Below are 25,499 nucleotides of genomic sequence, written 5' to 3' on the forward strand. Positions count from 1 at the left end.
AAAGTCCGCAGAAAAGAATTTCGTTTTGCTATAAGGCAGGATTTCTTATCAACAATAACAATAATAATAACTGTGTTTTGAGTGCCAACTCTTTCTAAGAATTGTGTGGTGTGCATATATATAGAATACATATATAAAATGGCCGTATGTGCTATGTCATTTAGACATTATATCATTGACTCTTCAACTAGGAAACTGAGACTGAGAGGTAGGTGAAGTAACTTTCCTGGTCTTAAGAAGTGTTCAGCATTGGTACTGGTCACCCTAAGGTCCCCAAACTCTACTTGGTATTTTATAAAATTGAGAAGAATGGTCTCAGAAGGTTGATGATTATTTCCAGTTATAAACTAGAAAGACATCTTGACATCAGTTCTCAGTAGTATTAAGTTTAACTCGATTACCTATGGGATGTCTTTTGATCCTCGGTTAATGATTTCTTACCGGGAGCAGTTTGTCCTGATGTTTGAAGGTATTGGAGACATTCAACTTGACTGTGCAGTATGAGGAAGAGGCAGGACCAAAGGGGTACAAGACTTTGAGCTAGAGAAAAAGACAAAATGTGTCCACCTTCCAGCCTTACCTATTCCTAGCTCTCTGACACTGGGCAAGTTATCTAGCCTATCTGAGCTTCAGTTTTGTCATCTAAAAAAATACAGATGATGATCACAATGATACCACCTACATTGTAGGGTTGTTAGAACAGCAGATTAGATAACGCCTGACATGTTATAAGCCTGAATATTTGAGATATTATTGATTACTATCTGGACTTCCCTGGTGGCTCAGATGGTAAAGCGTCTGCCTACAATGCGGGAGACTGGGGTTCAATCCCTGGGTCGGGAAGATCCCCTGAAGAAGGAAATGGCAACCCACTCCAGTATTCTTGCCTGGAAAATCCTGTGGATGGAAGAGCCTGGTAGGCTACAGTCCATGGTGTTGGCAAAGAGACAGACACGACTGAGTGACTTTCTTTTTCTTTCTTTTGATTACTATCTATCCATTTAGATTATTGTTGAGAGATCACTCTTCACCCACAGATTAAAGTGATGGATACAACTCTTGTGCAATTACATGTTTAAAAATTTTTTGTATTTTTTAATTCTTGGGAAGAATGGGCATTTTTCTCTGGGACCAAGATAACACCAGAAATAAGTCTGAGAAACAAGTCAGGTGTTGAGAACACCAACATCTTGTTATCTTCTATAATGAAAAGTAGAAAGCAAACTTCTTTCAGAGGTGCAGTGCTAAATGACAGCCCAGCCTAAGGACCACTTGGCTAATTAGCACACCTGCATTCCAGAATTTCCTGACGCCCCATTGCCACTTGTTGTTAGCTCCTTGAAAACTGCAGAAATTTGCCTGTGCAGGTGTGGAGAGCTGCTTGAATTATTTAGGGTGCATGAAAGAGCAAATTATTTAGGCAATAGAGCTGAAAATGTGGGCAAATTAGAATTTTTCATAGCAAGATTGTTCATTGTTAAGCCAATTCATGATTATATGTGTGCGTCTTGCTTCAGCTATTCCGCGCTACACAATAAACTCTCTTTGCTGCAATGAATATGGATGTGGACTAATTTAATCAATATACTTGTGACAGTAGTGGTGTCTGACAGATTTCATCCTTTGAAATACTGGCTGAGTTAATATGTGCAGTATATATATGGGCCAAGACTCATAATTTTTGTTACAAGAAGATTATTTTGAAAAGACACAACACTGCCTGTTAGAAAATGGAAAAGCCTGAGGGATGGAAAGCGAAGGGCAGGGAGATTTTTGTCCGGTTCCCTCTTATTGGTCTGAAAATGCCAATTTGTGGAGCTGAACTGCTTTCCTTTTGAAAAATTTGTGAGGCATTGACTATTTTTTTCCCCTCTTTGATACTTCTGAATTATGTACCTTGACTGAAAAAGATAGAAGGAGGTGGTTTTTTGTGCATTGTTGGATTGAATGGAAGATTGAGTAAGTGCCCTGCTCTGATCTGCAAATGTTTGGTTTCTGGAAAGATCAACACATGTGATCAGATCACTTTCAGAGAATTTGCTTTTGGGGGCAAGTGGATTTTAGTCATTTCCTAAAGAGCACTTGTGTTTGAAATTGTCTTCTGAGCTAAGAGAGCCACCCAAAGAGGTAGGCTAGAAGAATAGTTTAACCCGATGAATTTAAATATCAGAACCTGGCTTTGGCGAACCCTCCCATCACCTCACCACGAGATTCCTAGGGAAGCTTGTTCTAACCTGGAATCTTTGGCCAACACTGCCCACTGGAGCCAGGCACAAACACAGCGCAGGGACCAAAGGTCTAGGCAGTTCACCGCTCGCTGGACAGTGCAGGCCAGTCTACAGTGAGTCCATTCATAGGAAGCATCTGGCTTCCATAAAGTCTTGCAAAATATGTCTCAGCTAGAGTGCCCTCCAGAGCTACAGCAAGACTGAAGATTCAGCAGGAGTTTGGGAGCCTGACGTAGGCCAATGGTCCTTTGTGGTAGTAACACCAAACCCTGGATTTATACCACAGTGACTTTCCCACCCTGACTCCCAACCTCTTCCCAGCCTGGTTGAGAGCCATCCCAAGGGTAGAAGTTCTGGGTTGGGGTGTCAATCCCAGGGGCACCCCCATCATGAGTAAACCCTTCCTTACCAGGCTTCCAGACCACTTTCAAGATTCCAGTAGCCATTAGTAGGCAGTTTGGTCACTGCCTTAAACATCATCATGGCACTTCTCTTGGATCATCCACTAGCAATCCAGGCAGTGAACAACTGTACACCATTTTCCATTTGATCCAGATACATATAGTTCTACTCAGTGCTCCCTATCTGGCCTGCCTAGTGCTTTTCCTATCTTATAGAGGACTAAATAGGTATGCTTGACCTCCCCATTGCTAACATGAAATGAAAATAACCTTTAGGCTTCCTTGGTGGTCAGTGGTTAAGAATTCCCTTGCCAATGCAAGGGATATGGGTTCAATCCCTGGCCCGGGAAGATCCCACATGACTCCAGGCAGCTAAGCCCATGCACTACAACTACTGAGCCCATGTGCTGCAACTACTGAAGCCCATGCTCCGCAACAAAAGAAGCCATCACAATGGAAAGCCCACACACCAAAATGAAAAACAGCCCCCTCTCACCACAATGCAGCTCACAACAATGGAGACCCATTGCTAGAGAAAGCCAGCACAAAGCCATGAAGACCCAGTGCCATCAAAGATAGATAAATAAACTTTTTTTTTAAGAAAATAACTCTTGAAAGGCCCAAGTTTAGTGCTAATATTGCTTTTCACTTTGATGCTGACTTAAACTATAAAGCCTAACAAGATTTGTCTAATTTTTCTTAATACAGTTTGAGGTGAGGTATAAGCAGAAGCAGCTCTGTCTTCCTTATTTCTTATATCAGTTGAATTTAATAGATGGGGCTTCCATGGTGGCTCAGATGGTAAACAATTTGCCTGCAATGCAGGAGACCCAGGTTTGATCGCATCCCCTGGAGGGGGAAATGGCAACCCACTCCAATATTCTTGCCTGGAGAATGCCATTGTGAGAGGAGCCTGGTGGGCTACAGTCCATGGGGTCGCAAAAAGTCAGACATGACTGAATGATGAACACTTTCAAGTACTTTGTGTTGTCTATTTATTCTCTTCCTGAAGATTTGGGATGGGGGAGGCTGGTTCTCATTACAGACTAGTTCATCCACATAGGAGAATCCAGGCAGTAACTTTCAGTTGATACCACCTTTCAGGCTTTTTCTATTACCACTTGGCTTTTGTCTCTAAAAAAACACTGGGCAAAATCTTCTCTCTCTAGAGCTGCGAACAATGTATGGCATAAAACTGTGCCTCTACCATATATCAAAAATATTGGAGGAGCCAAAAGTGTGTAACATTACTAGAGTTTAGATTTAACAATGAATTCTCCTTGAAGAAATCAAGCTAGTCTCTAAGATGAGGAGACCAACTCGAAGATCTTTTTGTTGAGTGTGATCGTATAACATATTAAGCTGCATAATTCCAAATAGACATATTCGTGTACAAAGACACCATTATTGGGGTATTAGAAGGCTTTGGGTTTATGGCACGTTTATTGGATGTGAGATTTTGAACAGTGTCTAGCTCTGGACCGTGAAACTAAGTAAGTGAACGCTAAAAGTGATTGACAGGAAAAGGACTCACTAAAAGACCCCGCAGTACTTGTAGTCCCCGTGGAAGGAAGTTAACGGGAACACATCATGTGTAATGAGCTTAAGTCCAGTAATGCGTGCTCTTTCAAAGTATCGAATATGACATTACATCAGATCTAGAGTAAGTGGTTGTGGAAATTACCCCTGGATATGATGTGATATGACATTGGAAGAAATTGGGCTCAATGTGACATTGGACTCTGTGTACGTGTGTTAGTTACATCATGCAATATCGATACATTCCATAGACCAGTCATTGCTTTGTGTGAGGCATGGCACTAGGTAGGGTCTTTATGAAAATGAAGTATACTTGGGCACTTGCAATTTGTGTTTATGTGTGACTTAGTAGATAATCTAACATATCCAGTAGTGAAAACCATGGAAATAAATTTAGTGTAATGGCGTGTTTCAGGTAAACTGGTGAATGTTACCATCCTGTATATTTAGCCTAGTGTCGATTCTTTATTTCACACATAAATTATATTTAAGAGGTGGTCCAAGTACTTTGTTTTGCCTAATTATTCTATTCCTTAAGTTATTTTTTGATCCTTAATTATGCTCTTTCCAACTCTGCTCAAGATAAAGTATGTTTGCTTAGAAATGTGCTTTATCATATTTGGGAACTTTGGTGTAATATATATTAATTATTTGGTTATTCCTCCAGTATGAGACATCTTTAAGTAATCAGTTAGATAGAAATACATGCATGCTATACCAGAAAATCAATTTTCAGCATAAATAACTCAGAAGCTACATATTCTATTTGTCCAGATTCATCACTGTTAAATTCTGATAGGATATTAACGTTATGGTTGAAAGGTTTTGATCATACACAAATGGACTAATTTTTAACACATGGCAAGTCCATTAATTAAAAAAAGATGAGTAAGGAATTCTTACCAACATATGTAACTTATTAATATCTTGAATTGAATCGTTTTCCTAAGTAGTCTTAACTTTTTGGAGTCTATTTTTCTTCACCTGCCAAGCTACAATGCTCTAGCCAACACAGATTTATGACCTTTTAAAAATAATGATGGAAAATGAGATCGGAGGAAACATTTTAGTATCTGCTTTGCTCTGAGGCCTAAACTGCGAACTCTCCAGTTCTTGAAGGCTTTGAAATGCTGATTCCAGTCTTCTTGTGGGTTCTTAAACACCTTCTCAAATGACCCATTTTAATAACCTGAAAGCTATTATATAACGAGCAGCCATAATTTAGTCCAGGGCTCTAGGGGGACCCTCACAGTTCAGCAATGAATAGTTAATGCAGTATAATGTTTAGCAGGTTATTAGTTTTCACGATACAAATGCTGATCAGGGAACGCTTTTATAAGGTGTTTAAAAGAAAATGTAATTAACTGGTTGCGTGCTTCTGTTGCAGCTCAAATTGAAATTATTCCATGCAAGATCTGTGGAGACAAATCATCAGGAATCCATTACGGTGTCATTACATGTGAAGGCTGCAAGGTAAGCCTTTTCAATTGTTGTTGTTTCTATTAATGTTCAGGTTGGGGGTATCTTTGTGACTTTTATTTTTTACTTCTACGATGTCTAAAAATTCAACCCCTTGGCATTTTGAGTGATGAGAAACAACAGGACGAAATAAGCATTGGGTGTTCATTACAGTGAAGGAAGTTTTATATATAGATATATGTGTGTATACACACACGCACACACACATATAAAACACCTCCCATCAAAATAATGGGAGGCTGGAGAGAAGCGTTTGAGTGTGGCTTATTTGTCACTTCCAATCCCAGCATTGATATCTCTCTGGTTATCTTCTTTCAAAAAAGAGATGACTCTAGACTTCCGTAATGTCCCTGTTATAAGCTTTATAAGAAGGCGTTTCCGATAAGTTTAATGGGAATGCGATTGAAAATCTTATTGTTGGCACACAGATGTTGATACATCTGGTCAAACTGTGGCAAGGTTTTTGGGAAGAACTGAGTTCTGGTCCCAGGGCCGCCACTTGTTCCTATTGTTTTAGGCACGTCTGCCTCTTTTAGTGACTCTGTTTCTTCATCCATAAAGTGACATCCTTCCTGTCTTTTAGAACTGTTCCAGGAATAGAAGTAAAAACTATACTTAGTCCTTATAAGCTGAAAAGTGCTATTTAAATCTAATAGTCTTCTTGCTGTTGTTACTATTTTAATCATTACTGATGCTGATCACAGGGCAACATGGACAGCACACGCATAATGTGGGAATGGAAAATAGAGACGTTTCTCCTAATCATTCAAGACCCCTGCACCTAGATTGCCTCTGTTATTCAAATTTCAATTTATTAAGATTTAAATCCTCCTGCTTATCTTGGAAGGGCCTTGAGACAGCTTGCTTACAGGATAAAACAGTGCAAGATAAACAGGAGAGAAGCTATTTAGACACGCAGGAGGCCTCTGAGACAGTTGCTTGCTACTGAACCAGGCCTGGATTAGCCCGAAAGCATTGGATGCTGAAGGAAAAAAATAAAATCCACATATTTGGTTAGCTTTCCTTTAGTGAAATTAGAAAATACAATGTCATAAAATGCAAAACCACCTTCACACACAAGTAACTACTGAAGAGACTTAAGAGAAATTTCCCTCATAGCATCCTTATGTCTTGTTTTACTGTTAATCATTCATCGTAACATTTACCACTTTGTAAGTGTACAAATGCTTCATATCTATCTCATCTTGGGGAAGCTTGAGATTTCCGCACACCAACTACATACTTTTTTTTTTTTTTAATTCACTCATCTTTAGAAATAGAGAACTTTCTACTCAAAGGAAACTGAATTATTCATCTCTCTGGTAACCCTCAAGACCTCAAGCTTCTGTATTAGCAAGGAAAATAAATTATTTCCTCAATTTGCCCTCCCTCCAAATTAGTTACTAAATTAAAATTAAAACAAATGAAATCAGCTGCCTGGCCTATGTTACCCCAAGCTGTAAGGAAGAGAGGGATCTGTCTATGACAGCTGTCATTTCATTGATTTTTGAGGTTAATTTGGCTGATGTGACTGGACAGTTGTCACACATCATCCTCACTCACTCTGTGTTTGCACCTTCTTGTCCCTTGTAGGGGATGGCATAGCCTCTTTTTTTCTCTTTTTTTTTCCTGTTTTTAATTGGAGGATAATTGCCTAGCATGGCCTTTCCTGATGAAAGGTGTATAGCCAGCAGTGCTCCTCTACCAGGAGTTCCAAGCAGACTTGACTTTTGTGCATTGCCTGTCACCTAGGTGTTTTCTGAAGTGGACAGGTCCCAAGCAGACAAAGCTGCTCACTCCGTCTGTGTCTCTCAGTAATGCCGCACATAGTTTAATGTGGCAAATTGAATTGAATACAGAACCTGGCAGGGCCAGGGAGAGGGCACAGGCTACTTCATAGGAAACACCCCAGCAGTTCTGAAGATTAACAACATGCTATTCAGAAAGATTTGAATTGATTCCCTGAGTACCACTGTTTACAGAGGCAGGAACGATGTGTGTTTTCTTTGTTTATTTATGACAAAAATGAAAGTGATAAGAAAGCAAAGGGCAGCTATTATTTCCCTGTTGTCATTTTCCTAGATTCCCTTCCAGGTCTTGTGCAGCCTCAGTGCCAACGTGGTTTTGGTTGTCTGCAGTTCTGTTTTTCATCACTATTGACTTTATACAATGGAAATATCAAAAACAATTAAAACTTAATTTCATTAACAGATTGGGCCTATGCCCAGTCTAGGATCTATACAGTGGTATGTGTTTATATTTGATGAATGTAGTATTTGTTCTGTACCATAGTTTCTGCCTCAATTAACATTTTTTTTAATTGACATATAGTTGATTTACAATGTCATGGTAGTTTCAGGTGTACAGCACAGTTATTCAGAATCTTGTCCAGATTATTTTCCCTTATGTGTGTGTTAGTTGCTCAGTCATGTCCAACTCTTTGCAGCCCTATGGACTGTAGCCCACCAAGCTCCTTTGTCCATGGGATGTGCATAATACTGTCCATAATACTGGAGTTGGTTGCCATTTCCTTATCCAGGGGATCTGCCCAACCCAGGGATTGACCTGGGTCCCCCACATTGCAGGCAGATTCTTTAATATCCGAGTATAATCCCCTAGTCTATACAGTAGGTCTTTGTTGGTTATCTATTTTATATATGGTGGTATGTACATGACAACTAACATTTTTATCTCTAGTAGGAGTGAAGTCAAGAGATTTCTACTTTTGCCAGTGGTGTTAATGATTTATCATATTCTAACCAGATGGAGATGGTTGTATCATGACAGATTGTCGATAATTTATCTCTGTGATAGAATCATCAGATTTAAGGAAAATTTCTGATTAGACTTCCCTGGTGGCTCAGATGGTAAAGCGTCTGCCTACAATGTAGGAGACTTGGGTTCGATCTGAGTCGGGAAAATCCTCTGGAGAAGGAAATGGCAGCCCACTCCAATACTCTTGCCTGGAAAATCCCATAGACAGAAGAGTGTGGTAGGCTACATTCCATGGGGTCACAAAGAATCGGACACGACTGAACAACTTCACTTTCACTTTTCTGATTAGATATATAAATAGATATCTAATAAGAGGAAAAAAAGTGACTCAGTCTTTGTCTGAAAAAAATCACTTTGTGAATGTATTTTGAATTGCATTTTAAAAACAACCTGAAGCTACAAGAAATCATAGGACCTATATATAGTCACTGAAATGATTCTGTCTTCACCACATACTTGCTCAGGTAAGCATTACACATGAACAGCACAAGTGGGTGTTTTGGTAGCTCTTTTTCTGGTTCCTGAGTATTCCCAGCTCACTCTCTCTATATCCCTTTGGCTGTGTGCAGAGAGACAGCACAGTGTCAGACTTATGTTCTGGTTCTTGAGCCAGACTGCCTGGGTTCAAGTCAGAGTTCTGCTGTTTACCAGTTTGAGCAGCCACCCAACCTCTCTGTGCCTCTGTTGTTGCACACGTTTAGGTGAAGCACTCACAAGAGTGCTAGTGTAAGAAGCACTCACTGAGTACTGGTTCTGGTCGTTATTCTTGGGCAAGCCTGAGCAATGTGCTCTGTATAGTCAGACACTATTTCCAGGACATCTGTGGGTCCAGTCTTGATTTTGTGACCATTCATAATTTGATATGTAGCTCTGCCAATATAAACAACGAAAATACGAGCGCCCCCTTGGGTGCTTTATAAATGCTATAAGGAATCTAAAGACACAGAAGACGAGATTGGGTGCATTCAGGGTGGTGTGGCTATAGACATGGCAGTTCAGTGATTAAGATTCCGCTCTTCCATTGCAGAGGACTCGGGTTCGATCCCTGGTTGGGGAACTAAGGTCCCACATGCCGCATGGCAAACAAGCCCAACTGCTGAGGCTCTGCACTCAAGAGGCCATGCTCTGCAACTGGGAAAGCCCCTGAGTGGCAAAACTATAGAAATCCCACCTGCCACAGCAAAGATGCAGCACAGCCAAAAACAAACCAAAAAAAAGATGACCGAATCCTTCCTTCATGCAGCTCACAGTCTACTTGTGGAGATGAGACATTTGTAGCATATGAAGAATGCAATACTAGGGTGAGGCCACAGTCTGAGATGTGACCCATGAAGCACACATCTACTAGGCATCCAGAGCCTAAAAATGGGCAAGTCTTAGTTGTATTCTAGGGACAAGATGTAGTAGCCTGGTTTAGCAAGAGCAGCGGGTTACTTCAGAGAAGGCAATGGCAACCCATTCCAGTACTCTTGCCTGGCAAATCCCATAGACAGAAGAGGCTGGTAGGCTGCAGTCCATGGGATCCCTAGGAGTTGGACACAACTGAGCGACTTCACTTTCACTTTTCCCTTTCATGCATTGGAGGAGGAAATGGCAACCCACTCCAGTGTTCTTGCCTGGAGAATCCCAGGGACGGGGGAGCCTGGTGGGCTGCTGTCTCTGGGGTCTCACAGAGTCAGACACAACTGAAGCGACTTAGCAGCAGCAGCAGCGGGTTACTCTCTCTACAGTGGAAGATAAGGTTAGACAGTATGCCATCCCAAATTTTTAAGAGCTCTGTTATGCCAAGGTTTTTATTATAAAAATATTGCCCTTGTTCTTTGGAAATAATGAAGAAACAATGTATTAGCATTGGGCGAGCCCTGAATATTGCATTTCAGAAGACTGTTGAATCCAGGCCTAGAAGGGCTTAGCTCTGTGAGAAAAGATGTTTCTGAGCTTTGGGAACAGAAAGTAGTCCCAGCCCTGGGTGAGCACTAGCAGAGGGTGTCATGTAGGCTGGGCATGCTTGCCAGGGAGGAGGGGCTGGGCCTTGGAGCATGGAGACAGAGGAGAAGGCCAGAAATAAAATGAGAGGCTGCTTTTCAGGGTTCAGGTTGGCTCTTCAAAGTGAATACAAATGCTGAAGTGTTTATGGTTGAGGCTTTCTTTTGAGATATGGTTTCCCTGGTAGCTCAGTTTTTAAAGAATCTGCCTGCAATGCAGGAGATCTGGTGTAATTCCTGAGTCGGGAAGATCCACTGGAGAAGGGATAGGCTACTGCTTCATTATTCTTGGCTTTCCTGGTGGCTCAGCTGGTAAAGAATCCCCCCGCAATGGGGGAGACCAGGGGTCGATCCCTGGGTTGGGAAGATACCCTGGAGAAGGGAAAGGCTGCCCATTCCAGTATTCTGGCCTGGAGAAGTCCATGGATACAGTCCATGTGGTTGCAAAGAGTCAGACATGACTGAGTGACTTTCACTTTCCTTTTCACTTTTCTTTTGAGACATGGTTCTGTTTATCATCCGACTTCAGTTCCTACCTTCAGTATTAGATACAGTGGCTGCTTAGAGGATAATGATGAAACATTTATCTCAAGATTAAAAAACACACACACAGTTTTTCATCCATATTCTCTCAGTCTTTGGGGCTCTATCATAACTTTTTCCCCCAGTTTTGTTGGGAAATAATTGGCATACGTTACTGTATAAGTAAGTCATTCAGCATGATGGTATGATTTACATATGTTGTGAAATGGTTATCAAAATAATTTCAGCTAACATTCATTTTCTCATACACATATGATGCTTGAACAACTTGAGTTTGAACTGCATGGGTCCACTGAGTTATACTCACACAGATTTTTTTCAATAAAATACTGAGGAGAAATTGTAAATAAATATGAATTTCTTTTTAATGTTATCTTTTCATATTTGATGTCTACTGTTGGTAATGCATATAACATCTCCTGTATTGTATATGACAATATGGATGTAGATACTGACAGACAATTCATCTTGAAAACAAAGGACATAAACTTATGGTATTGATAAATACAACAGAGGACTGTCAGTATATTTTCTCCTCCCTGTGATTTTTAAATAACATTTTCTTTTCTCTGGCTTATTTTATTGTAAGAATACATTATATAGCTCATACAACATACAAAATTTTTGTTAACTATTTATGTTATTAGTAGTTCAGTTTGCAGGGAGTCAAAAGTTAAACTTGGATTTTTTACTAAATGAGGGTTTACAACCCCTAACCCTTGCATTGTTCAAAGGTTAACTGCAGATACAATGAAAAAAAAAAAAAGAAAGGGAAAATTTTTTCTCCTTGTGATGAAAACTCTTAGGATTTATTCTCATATCAACTTTCTTACATATCATATGGTAGTGTTAACTATAATTATCATTCAACTATGACTTCTTTTTTAAATTTTGATCGCTTTTGTCCATCATAGATTTTTTTGTGTGTGCCAGTTTTAATTTTTATTTAGTTTTTGGCCATGCCACGCGGCATGCAGAATCTTAGTTCCCCCAACCAGTGTTTAAAACCCATGGTCCCTACAGTGGAAGCATGGAGTCTTAACCACTGCACTGCCAGGGAAGTCCCTGACTTCTTAAATAATAATGTACAGTTGAGTACTGAAGTTAGTAAATTGATTTCTGATTACACTTAAGACCCTTTACCTTGTGATAAGTCTAAGAATGTGTCAAATATTTATTCATCAATTAATACATTTAAGATGATGTCTTATGAAAAGCTTCCTCTTCCACCCAGGAAAGGGAGAACTTGGAATTTTTTTTTTTTTTTTTTTTTTGCATTAACAAATATTCTCTCTGAAATTAGCAAGTCTTTTCAGAGATATCCCAGAACATATAAATCAGTACTTTTTTTTTTTTTCTGTTAAAGAGTTAAAGCATTTTCTGGAGTTGCTTATGTTTTAGGTTAAAAACACATATCCACAAATGTTCCTTTTAGGCCCAAATTTTTTTTCTTTTTTAAGGGTTCTAATATTTTCATTTCAGTTGTAAAATTTCACTCACCCTGGGTCAATCTTGTCCACTTTTCAGCATTAGTACATTTATGCTCAACATTTTTACTTCAGCACTTTATAGCACTTGGCCCCAGTATTAGAGCTAGCCATTTAAAATGAAAATTATATTTGGCTGTTATTACATCCTGTGACATCAGAATTTCATTTCTGTTTTAGACAGGTGGTAAGAACAAATTTTTTATTTAGCAACATATTCCAGGCCTGTGATGAAATAAATGCACAAGTGGTTGGATGTGTTAAACCCCAATTTGCATCAAGATGATTTGGGTATTTGAGGGGGTTTTTTGGTTTTAGTTTTTTTGTTTTTTTTTTTTTTTTGATTTCTTTGGTTTGATCTTAATCATGCCTCTGCTCATAGAAAATGCTGGGCTTGTGAGCTTGTGGTGCATAGGGTGTACCGTGGTGTCTGGCTCAGAGTAAGGCCTCTCATGCCTGCTTGGGAATCACTGTTGCTGAATGTGTCACCAGGATTGGATCTGAGCATGGCAGATCACCAGATGTATGGCAAAACAGACATCTCTTACCAAATACAACACATGAGGTCAGCTTTAATCAGAGAGCATTTGCACGTACAATTCTACGGGGAGTTCAGTCACTATTGAACGGAAAAGTGGTTGAGAAGATCCATCTTGCCATGATTTATTGCTACCAGCTGCCTGAGTGTGGGGCCATACCAGCTCACTTTGGCAAATGATGTTTCCTGTTTTGTTTTGTTTTTTTTCCTAAAGAACAAATTTCCCTTTTCTTTTGCTTCCTTTTGGAATGTTATTCCTGCCTCCCCCGACTTTAATTTTATCATTTCTTTTGCCTCTTCCTTTCTTTGATTTTAATTTATGCATGCCCTCTTTCCCCCTCAGTAAAATTAAGTTGCCAGTTATATTCTTTTTTAACTTTAAATCCTTAACTTTCAAGCCCACGTTTATCCAAAGATACGTCTTTTTTCTCTCCCCCATACTTCTGAACATTCCAACAGGAAGTTCCGAAAATAAATAAAACTGAAATTGAGTTCATACCTTTCCAGCTAGGATTCTCTGCTCTTCTCAGCCTCGGGAGTGAAATGAGAGGGATTCCCACTTCCATAGTCTCCCAGATCCCAACATTTCAGTTGGCTTGGAAAATACAATAATCCACTCAGGCATATGAGCATTCACAATAAATCATAGAGTTATGAATAAATCTCGGTTGTCAAAAGCAAATGTGTAGCCGTTCCAACGCGTCTGCCATTAGAATTCAGCAAGGCAGCTGTCAGCTGTTTTCTTGTAATTAAACAGCCAATGAGCAGCTAATTAAGACATATGTGTATACAGAAGTGGAAGTGGGTATGTTAATGAACTGTAGGAATCAATTCATTAAGTGAAAATTGTCAAAAGACCAAACATCAGATCAGCATTTCAGCCTGTGCCTCTCTGGGAAGGAGCCCCGAGCAGGAGGGGAGCCCCTGAGAGCCAGAACCCCACCCCAACACCTTCCCAGCCACACTTACAAGTCTCTGCCGCTAAGGCCCACTTGGGGGTGAAGATATTAATAACCCCAATAGGAAATGTCACGTCTATTTCAAAGCCTTTTATTAAAAAGACCTAGCAAAGGAAAGTTGTTTTCCTACTTGTATAAACCTAGTATTTGATACCCTATAAAATGCCATCTCCCTCAGCTCATGTCTGAACCATTATATGGAACTTTGTACAACTGAAAAGTGAGGCTTTTTTACCTGTTTGTTTTTTATCTGTTTTTGTTTGGTCTGCCCCGTATCTTTGTATGCATGTCTTCTGGGTAGTATATTAAGAACTCTCTGGCCTTTGGGTTAAGATGTACCCAGATTTCAAGAATTCAAATCTTGGCGCCTCTCCTTCAACTGCTGTGTGACTTTGAAAAGATGGTTTAACCTCTCTGAACTGGAATTTTCTTATTTGTAAATAGACATAAAAATACCTGCTTTGTAAAGCTGTGAATTGCGTGTGAATCATGTTTGTGAAGCATGCTCCCCGGTGCTTGGTATAGAATAGGAGCTCACCATGTGATTGTCACCACAGGTTTTTATCATGGCATCATTTTTCCTCTGGTCTTTCATTCCGCAAGTGTTTGTTGACTGCTCCAAGTCCTAGGCTGTGTAATAACCCATTCAGAAGATGGCAGGTGTGGGGACCTGAGAAAATTGCAGTGAAGATAGAGAAAAGTAGATGGATTTGAGGAATATGAAGATGACCAGAAACAGCCTAATTTAGTAACTGCATGCATGTGGATGGGGAGGGAGCAGGGAGGCCCATCTTTCTGCTTTGAATATCTGTGTTAAGGGTGGTACCCTTGCCTGAGCAAGGAAACACTGGAGGAAAAGAGACTGGGAAAATAATCAGTGGGTCTGGAAGTGTTCTGTTCGGAATGAAGATAAAGCCATTCAGTATGTATTGAATGGATAAACAATAAGGTCCTACTGTATAGCACAAAGGAAATCTATATTCAGTATCCTATGATAGGGTCTTCCCTGGTGTCTCAGTGGTAAAGAATCCATCCGCCAACACAGGGCATGGGTTCAGTCCCTGATCCAGGAAGATCCCACATGCCACAGAGCAACTAAGCCTGTGCGCCACAACTCTCGAGCCTGCGCTCTGGAGCCCAGCAGCCACAACTACTGAAGCCCACACACCCTGGAGCCTGTGCTGCACAACAGGAGAAGCCACTGCAGTGAAAAGCCCACACGCCACAACTAGAGAGTGACCCCTACTTGCCACAGCTAGAGAAAAGCCCACTCAGCAGTGAAGACCCAGCACAGCCAAAAATAAATAAATAAATATATTTTTAAAATATATCCCATGATAAACATAGTAGAAAATAATATAAAAAAGAAGGCATATATAACTGAATCACTTTGCTGTACAGAGGAAATTGGCATATTGTAAACCAGCTATAGTTTAATTTTTTAAAAAGATAAAGCCATCCAGCTGAAGTTTCTGGAGAATGTTTGTATATGTGTGTGTTGGTGGTGGGGATGATGGGGCTGTAGAAGGCCACGCCACAACTCTGGGTATGTGCCTATCCAAAATAGAGAGGAGCCACTTAGACAGCCTGTTGGAAAGCTGAGCATCCAGCAAGGACTGGGCTCAGTCCAGTCACCCGCTGGTCAGTTTTTAACAATCAACTCTCTGGAAAACAAACAGTGTCTATATATATGTACATAACTGTAGTATGTATGTCACTGATACAATTACATACAATTTACAAGTAGTGCAATTGACAATACATTATTATAAACGGAATATATAATATATGAAACGAAAGTGAAAGTGTTGGACTCTCAGTCGTGTCCGACTCTTTGCGACCCCTTGGACTGTAGCCCGCCAATCTCCTCCCTCCATGGGATTTCCCAGGCAAGAATAATGTAGTGGGTACCATTCCCTTCTCCACGGGATCTTCCCATCCCAGGGATCGAACCCAGGTCTCCTACATTATAGGCAGGTTCTTTACCATCTGAGCCACCCATATAATATATAGTAGATATTATATATATGATGTATAGTATGTGTGTAGACAGATGATTCTCATTGAATACACTCATTGATTTTTGCTGAACTCTTACATCCACACTTGTGGTTGATGAAAGACTATAGCGTCAATGTGATTTTTCATTTACAATAATAAGAGGAAAGTGAAACAAGGAAAAGCATGTGTTGGAACTTCTCTCATTTGTCAGTGATGATGTGAGCAACAACTTTCTGAATCAGATAATAGTTTTTAAAAATTGGAAGGATCGATCTTCACATTTTTTGTGCCCTTCACAATGTGATGGCTATAGACATGACATACTTTTAAATTGAACCTGCATTGTTATCATTTTCTTCATCACTTTTTAAAAAAAATTATTGAAATATAGTTCATTTACAAGGTTGTGTTACTTTCAGATGCACAGCAAAGTGATTAAGTTATACATATACATATATTCATTCTTTTTCAGATTCTTTACCTTATATGGATTATTACAGAATATTGAGTATAGTTTCCTGTGCTGTACAGTAGGTCCTTGTTGGTTATCTATTTTATATATGGTGGTGGTGGTTTAGTCACTAAGTTGTGTCTGATTCTTTGCAACCCCATGGACTGCAGCCCACCAGACTCCTCTGTCAATGGGATTTCCCAGGCACAAATTCTGGAGTGAGTAGCCATTTCCCTCTTCAGGGGATCTTGCGACCCAGGGATTGAACCCACATCTCCTGCTTGGCAGGTAGATTCTTATCACTGAGCCACCTGGGAAGCCCATTTTATATATAGTAGTATGTATATGTCAAGTTAATGTTTAATAATGGTTATGTTTAACAACTGGTTCACAAAATTTCTGAAATTTTGACATTCAGCTCTTGCAACCCAGTATCAGCCTTCTCCCATACCCATGGCCTCTGTCCCCATCCTAGGAAACGCCAATCTAATGGGATCAATGAAAATTTTCAGAGTATACAGCCAGATTTTTTTTTTTATATAGCAGTAGAGTCTTCCCTGGCTAAGACTCTGCACTCCCAATGCAGGGGACCCAGGTTTGATCCCTAGTCAGGGAACTATATCCCACAATGAAACACCTAAAGATCCCACGGTGAGGATAGAAGATCTTGCATGCAACAGCTAAGATCTAGCATGGCCAAATAATTTTTTTTTTTAACTAGGCAATAGAATTTTCCAAAGAACAGAGGCAGAAGTTAGAAATAAAACTCAACAGAAGGCACTTTGAAAGGCTTGGTGAAATAAGGCAGGAAACACTGGCAAATTCTCTTTGAGGCAGTGGAAATGGAGGTGGAAGGTTGATGAATGTGAGGAAATCAAGACTGAGTAACATGGGTTTTGTTAGCCCAACACTGCAGGAGAGATGCTTATGTGGGAGGCACTACACTTAAAATTAGGATGCTGGAGTTCAAGTCCCAGCAATGACATGAAGCCACGGGGGAGCCTTGGACATGTCACTCAGCTTTCTCAGCTTCATTTTTGTTATCTGCAAAATCAGAGAGCTAGAGTAGATCCCTGATTCTTAACAAAGGGAAAGCAGCAGAGTCTTCAGGAAGCTTTGTTAAAATGTTTACCATACAGAATGACGCGTTGTCTTTTTTGACCTACAAAAATGGCACTTTCACATTGTTCAAACGAGCATGTATGTCAGCGAATATACCCTCAGATGTTCTGGTTCAGAAGATCTTAGGTGTATTTTTTAAAAGTTCCACCGGTGATTCTGATACACATTCAGTTGGAGAACTACTGAGTCAAGTAATCTCAACTTCCTTTCATCTCTAAAGTCTGTTTGCATATTCTAACGTACTGTTTGCAATAACTGCATGTGAGTCTGCTGCCACTAGGTGGTGGTAGTGTGCCACAGTCACACCAAATACCGGTATCCTGAATGTCATCATGGTGGCCCCCTGCTCAAGCCCACCGTGTTTGTAATGGCACATCTCCATGTACCTGGACAGCCATAAAAAGTGGACTTTTCAGAAAGCCAAAGAAGTCATTCATTAGCTCAGCTTTTAGAAGTGAAACTCCACCATTGTATATTTAACATCTGTCCCAGCTGACTCGCAGCTTCCGCGCTTTCTTCTCTACCCATACCTCCTCAGTTCCTCCCCAAAACTCCAAGCGCTGCCTTGCGCTGTCACTGCTCTCTGTGTGGCCGCCAGCTTCCCCACCCCTAGGACCGGGATCCCAGCCTACTCGTTTATCAGCGGGACCCTCTCCAGGTCCCACATCAGTCAAGATCTGGCTTCTCCATTTATGAGCAGGCTTCTCGCTTTATGAAGGAAGATACCTACCATACGTTCTCCCTTTCTTCCTTTCTGCCCTTCTAATCCTTCTCCTCGTATATGCTCATTCGCTTTAAATACTTCATCAGTTTAACTGCCCAAATCCTCTGAGAAACCCCAAGAATATACTGAAATGAAGAGTTTTTATTTTTTTGTTTATTGGCCGTGCCTTGTGACACGTGGCATTCTTGTTCCCTGATCAAGGATTGAACCCATGTGCCCTGCATTGAAAGTTCAGAATCTTAACCACTGTACCACCAGGGAAATCCCTGTAGGGTTGTGGAGTTTTGTTGTTGTTGTTTTAAGGGGAGACAAGGGGCAGGAAAGGAACACCAAGCCCTCGTTCTATCTGAAAGGCAGAGTTTGGTGTGTCTGATTCACCTAGGCTTACCCTTTCCCTCCCTCCATGGCTCTCACCTTATAAACCTGCCTGACCCCTCCCCTTTGGTATTTGATAGCTAGCCTTGTGGGCTGTCAACTTAGTCCAAAAGAAAGGTTTTTTCTGTGGTTCTTAGTGCTGCCACTCCCTGAACTTTCCACAGGCACTTGCTCAAATGACTCAGTGAGAAGTAAATGGGATTGTAAAGAGTAAGGTGTGTCTATTTGCACTTTTGCTTTCCCCAAGCCCTTCGGAGCTGAGACAGCTAAAGAAGTGGAGTCCTTTTTCATGTATTGGTTCCGGCCTCAGCACCATTGCTCCAAGAGCATGTGGAAAGCCTCATGGATTTGTCTTGCAAATAGGTGGTACAATTTCTCAGACATCTTTAAAGATAGTGACTGCGCCTTGGATTCAGTTTGTTGTTGTTATTGTTTTGTTTTCTAAATGAGCCAAAGTAATCTAGAAATAACTAGGGTGAATTAAAGAGGACATAACCCTCCTGGTGATAAATGAGGGAAAAATCATGAAATTGTGAAACTGACTTTCTTGTGTGAATAACCCACATCAGGAAGTGGCTATAGAAGAGGAATTTATTAAATGCCTGGGCAGTGACAACATGGCCAGCTAAAGGGGTTAACCGGGAGGAAAACTAATTTCAGAACAGAGCAGTCTTGCTCCTTGATCATGCATACCTTGTGTCTTGACACTGCTTCCTTTAACGGTCACCTTCTGTAAGAACCCCCAAGTGGGAATCCTTTTTGACACACAAAAAGAAGCAGAAGAACAACAAAAGGGATAAAAGTGTGAGTTCTGGAATTAAACCACCTGAATTCAGATCCTGACTTTATCCCACGCTGGGGGGGGGGGCGGGGAGTGGGGAGGGGTTTGGGTTCTGAGCTAGTGCCTCTCTAAGCCTCAGGTTCTTTGACCTAAAAACCAGGAAAATGATAGTGCCTGCCTCAGGCTGCCCTTGTCAAAATTAAAGCCTCTTACACAGAATGAAGTAAGTCAGGAAGATAAAAACAAATGTCATATATTAATCATATATATGGAACCTAAAAAATGGTACTGATGAGCCTACTTGCAGGGCGGGAATGGAGACCCAGACGTGGAGAATGGACTTGGACACGGCGGAGGAAGGAGTAGGGGCACGGACTGAGAGAGCAGCGCTGACATGTACACACTCCCATCTGTCAAACAGCTAGCTGGTGGGAAGCTGCTGCAGAACACGGGGAGCCCAGCCCGGCACTCTGTGATGACCTGGAGGGGTGGGATGGCAGGGCGAGGGAGGCTTCAGAGGGAGGGGACGCATGTATACTGGTCCATAGGCTGATATAGGCTGATTCGTGTTGTTGTACAGCAGAAACCAACACAACGTTATAAAGCAATTATCCTCCAATAATTTAAAAAAATTAAGTGATGGAATCCATATAAAGCACAGGGTGACGAGCAAATAATCAGCACGCTTTAATGCTACCTGGGATTGGTGTTAATCAGATACGGTAAGACACCTAAGACACAAACATGACTGCCATGAAGGGAGAGAAATTGGTTATAACATAGGTCCCTAGAAATTGGAGAAGGCAATGGCACCCCACTCCAGTACTCTTGCCTGGAAAACCCCATGGACGGAGGAGCCTGGTAGGCTGCAGTCCATGGGGTTGCGAAGAGTCCGACACAACTGAGCGACTTCACTTTCACTTCTCACTTTCATGCATTGGAGAAGGACATGGTAACCCACTCCAGTGTTCTTGCCTGGAGAATCCCAGGGACGGGGGAGCCTGGTGGGCTGCCGTCTCTGGGGTCGCACAGAGTCTGACATGACTGAAGTGACTTAGCTGCAGCAGAAATAGGAGGCATAGCATGCCACACAGGGGACCACAGTGAGAAGCGTGTCAGTCAGAGGCAGAGAGAGGGCGAGGAAAACCTGGGAGGCGGTGACCGGTCTAGTCTCCGGATTGGTTGGTTGTATGCTCCCAGGCAAGTTGTTTGCTATTTCTAGAAGCTAGGTAACCCTGGGAAGTGTAATCGACTCTGAGTTAGCAAGATCTCAAGATGTGAAAGCATTGAAAATACAGTATAAATAGATATGATTAGAAAACTTCCGTGGCAGACCAGTGGTTAAGACTCCACCTTCCAATGCAAGGAATGTGAGTTCAATCCGCTAAGACCCCACATGCCTCTCATGGCCAAAAAAACAGAACACGAACAACAGAAGCAATATTGTAACAAATGCAGTAAAGACTTTACAAATGGTCCACATTAAAAAATATATTTAAAATAATGCATTCATTAAGATCTCTCCTTCCATCATATCTTCACCAGTATCATTATCATTATTCCCTCTCACGGTTCCCTTTTAGCAGAGCAAACTGGTGGTTGTATATGGCTTCTGTGCTAACATTTTGGAACTTGATTAGTGGTGGTTTGATGTTCACTTAAGTTTAATGTGTAAAACCTAAAGAGTAACCTTTTTTCCCTTTGATAATGACCCAAGCATTATTCAAGAGTGGTGTCTAGACATGGATTTCTTAGTTTTTAAGAAAGTGGAGACATTGTAAAGGATCCTAAGAATACTAAAGGTACAAAAGAACCTGGAAAGAAAGGTGGCAGATACTGTGATTTGGTCTATAGACGAGGTCCTGGGAGATAATGGTGCAGTCTGCATATACTGGCTCCATTTAAAGAAAAAAAGAGAGATCGTGTCGACATTCTTCATATTCAGTGATTAGAGAACAAAATGGAACAGAATCCTTGTGACACAGACCCTTTTTTCCCCTTTTATCAGCAAAAGGAAACACAAACTAAACCCCTGCTTAGGTCGAACTCACATCTATATATGACTACCGAAAAAACCATAGCTTTGACTAATGGACCTTTGTCAGCAAGTAATGTCTCTGCTTTTTAATATGCTCTCTAGGTCTGTCATAGCTTTTCTTTCAAGGAATGTCTTTTTATTTCTTGGCTACAGTAACCATCCACAGTGATTTTGGAGCCCAAGACCATAAAGTTTCTCACTGTTTCCATTGTTTCCCCATCTATTTGCCATGAAGTGATGAGACCAGATGCCATGATCTTTGTTTTTTGAATATTGAGTTTTAAGCCAGCTTTCTCACTCTCCTCTTTTACCTTCATCAAGAGGTTCTTTAGTTCCTCTTCACTTTCTGCCATTAGGCTGGTATCATCTGCGTATTTGAGGTTATTGATATTTCTCCCAACAATCTTGATTCCAGCTTGTGCTTTATCCAGCCCGGCATTTTACATGATGTACTCTGCATATAAGTTAAATAAGCAGGGTGATGATATACAGGACGTACTCCTTTCCCAATTTGGAACCAGTACATTGTTCCATGTCCAGTTCTAACTATTGCTTCTTGACAAGGATACAGGTTTTGTAGGAGGCAGGTAAGGTTGTCTGATATTCCCAGCTCTTGAAGGATTTTCCAGTTTGTTGTGATCTACACAGTGAAAGGCTTTAACATAGTCAATGAAGCAGAAGTAGATGTTTTTTTCTGGAATTCTCTTGATTTTTCTCTGACCCAGCAGATGTTGGCAATTTGATCTCTGGCTCCTCTGTCATTTGTAAAACCAACTTGCACATCTGGAAGTTCTCAGTTCACGTTCTGTTGAAGCCTAACTTAGAGTATTTTGAGCATTACTTTGCTAGCATGTGAGATGCGTACAGTTATGTGGTAGTTTGAACATTCTTTGAGATTGGAGTGAAAACTGACCTTTTCCAGTCCTGTGGCCTCTGCTGAGTTTTCCAAATTTGCTGGCATGTTGAGTGCAGCACTTTCACAGCATCATCTTTTAGGATTTGAAATAGCTCAGCTGGAATTCCATCACCTCCACTAGCTTTGTTTGTAGTGATGCTTCCTCAGATCCACTTGACTTCACACTCCAAGATGTCTGTCTGTAGGTGAGTGGTCACACCATCATGGTTATCCAGGTCATTAATATCTTTTTTGTATAGATGTTCTGTGTATTCTTGCCACCTCTTCTTAATATCTTCTGCTTCTGTTAGGTCCATACCGTTTCTGTCCTTTATTGTGCCCATCTTTGCATGAAATGTTCCCTTGGTATCTCTCATTTTTGAAGAGATCTCTAGTCTTTCCCATTCTATTGTTTTCCTCTTATCTTTGCATCGTGCATTTAGGAAGGCTTTCTTATCTCTCCTTGCTGTTCTTTGGAACTCTGCATTCAGATGGGTATGTCTTTCCTTTTCTCCTTTGCCTTTCACTTCTTTTCTCAGCTGTTTGTAAGCCCTCCTCAGACAACCATTTTGCCTTTTTGCATTTCTTTTTCTTGGGGATGGTTTTGATCACTGCCTGCTGTACAATGTTGTGAACCTCTGTACATAGTTCTTCAAGCTCTCTATCAGGTCTAATCCCTTGAATCTGTTTGTCACTTCCACTTCCATAAAGAAGGCTGAGCGCCGAAGAATTGATGCTTTTGAACTGTGGTGTTGGAGAAGACTCTTGAGAGTCCCCTGGACTGCAAGGAGATGAAACCAATCAATCCTGAATATTCATTGGAAGGACTGATCCTGAAACTGAAACTCCCATACTTTGGCCATCTGATGCAAAGAGCCAACTCATTGCAAAGACTCTGATGCTGAGAAAGATTGAAGGCAGGAGGAGAAGGGGACGACAGAGGACGAGATGGTTAGATGGCAATACCTACTCAATCACCTGAGTTTGAGCAAGCTCTGGGAGATGGTGAAGGGCAGGGAAGCCTGGTGTGCTGCAGTCCGTGGGGTCACAAAGGGTCGGATGTGACTGAGCAACTGATCAAACAAACAAGCCCCTGCAGTGACAGCAAACATGGAGTGGTATAGTCTCAAGAAAGAACGAAATACCTTTCAGCCTTGGCAGAGATTATATGTCCCTGACTCGACCGAATACATAGACAGGTGACCTCTTGGTAACTCTTTTTAAGGATCGTCTGCTTCTGTTACCATTTATATTTTCTTGAAGTCTATTAAGTGCCAAAGAAAGTTTTACTTCTCACTTTCTTGTCACAGAGAAAAGAAACACATTAAGGAAAAAAAAAGAAAAACAGCTTTAGATATTTTGAGAAAAGAGGGATTGCCTCACAGTAGAGATCAGACTTGATATCAGGAAAATTTGAAGTATAGTAGAGAGACAGATTGAGATCCTGGGCCCCTAACCTTGCCCACGTTGGTTAGTGAATAGCTTGGTAGACATCAGAGAGTTGGTAAAAGGTCAGTGCCTGCCCCTCCCATCCTAGGTTGGTCTCCAAAAGGAAAAAACTGGAAACCGAGGTTATATCCATCAGAACCATGACTTAATCCACAGAGTCCCCAGCTGTCAAGGAAAAAAGCAGATGTAGTGAATAGTTCTTCTTGCGTAGCTCGAATACCTTTCCACTCACATAGTATAGAAAAATCAAAAAGCACAGATAAACAAACCAAAAAAAAAAAAAAAAGATCAGCATTCGTTTTCATTTGAGGGCATAATTTTCCAAAGGTTTCTTCTGTGTTAAATATATGGATTTTCCCTCCAAAATTGGATTATATTGTGTTTAGTTCTTTAGCTGTTTTTTTGTTATTAAGTAGTACATTTCTATCACCACCGTATGTCAATAACTGTACTTCTGAAATACCATTTTTAGTGGTTGCTGAATATACAGATATCCAACATGACTCTTCCAGTTCACTACTGTTGGACATTTAGCATGTTTATAAATGTGTCTTACCTTACAGATAGTGCTGTGATGAACATCCAAGTAGGTAAATCCTTGTACCTTTCTTATCATGCCTTTAAAATATATTCCTTAAAGAGTAATTTCTAGTTCAGTGGATAGGCATGTTTTTAAAGGATTTTAGTATAACTGCCAAGTTGGCCTCCAGAAAAATCTTCTGGTGAGAGAGCACTCTTATCAGTTTGCCCAGCACTCTGTCATTCTATCCGTTCTTCAGGGTTTTACCTTACCCGTTGGTACTGGTGTCCCCTTGGTCATGGTCAACTATCTTGGCCATTAAAGATTTAAAGATGATAATGGACTTTTGTAACCTTCATGGTTCTGCTTCATAGAAATGGCTCTGGTTACCTTTTTTTTTTTTTCCAGAATACATTCCTAGTTTTCAAAACCAATGAGACATAAGTCAACTATCAAGCAATAACCAGAAACAAACCCCACATGCATTTGTAAAATAAGAAATGTGCTTGTATAAATAACAAGTTTCTATTATATAGCCCAGAAAACTATATTCAATACCTTGTAATAACCTATGATGGAAAAGAATCTGAAAAAGAGTATATCTAATTGAGTTACTTTGCTGTACACCAGAAGCTAATGCAACATTGTAAATCAACCTTACTTTAGCTTTTTAAAATGTGCTTCTAAATAACATATGGATTAAAAAAGAGATCTATTGAAAACTAGAACGTGTTTCATATTGAATAATCATGAAAATACTATATACCAAAACTCACGGATTGCTACCAAAATGTAACTAAAAGGAACACTGACAGCTTTAAGAAAAGACTAAGCAATGAACATTAATGAGCTAGAAAGAATCTAGCTCAAGGAGTTAGCAAAAATGAATGAATCAATAAATAAATGAGTAAATGAATGGAATCCTTGAGGTCAGTACTCCTTATGCATCTTATTACACCTTCTTATTTACAAAACAGTGCTTAACAAATAACGTGGGACTTGATGAACATCAGCTCAGATTTGTTCAATCTGAAAGTCCATGATTCTGAAAAGATGGTTTTTCCAAACTCTCAAGGGTAGAGTATTCCCAGTCTGATTGATCTGCCAAGATAATCCACCCACGTGTCATTTAACTTCTTGGAGCAGTAGATTCTGACTTGGGGAATGAAAGATACCTAAAGAGTGGTGGATTTATTTGGTCTAGTTGAG

The 25,499-nt window shown here is 40.6% G+C and overlaps 1 protein-coding gene across 5 annotated transcripts in view; it reads left to right on the plus strand.

The window, feature by feature from the left end:
• RORA (RAR related orphan receptor A) overlaps window positions 1–25,499 on the plus strand; it is an 809,830-nt gene that overhangs the window by 754,584 nt on the left and 29,747 nt on the right. For all 5 annotated transcript variants that reach the window (XM_061431124.1, XM_061431123.1, XM_061431125.1 and 2 more), the window contains one exon: window positions 5,556–5,641. In XM_061431124.1, the coding sequence (XP_061287108.1) occupies window positions 5,556–5,641 (86 nt within the window). The remainder of the gene's footprint in view (window positions 1–5,555; window positions 5,642–25,499) is intronic.

The sequence above is a fragment of the Bos javanicus genome, chromosome 10, assembly GCF_032452875.1.
Source record: "Bos javanicus breed banteng chromosome 10, ARS-OSU_banteng_1.0, whole genome shotgun sequence".
Classification (NCBI taxonomy): domain Eukaryota; kingdom Metazoa; phylum Chordata; class Mammalia; order Artiodactyla; family Bovidae; genus Bos; species Bos javanicus.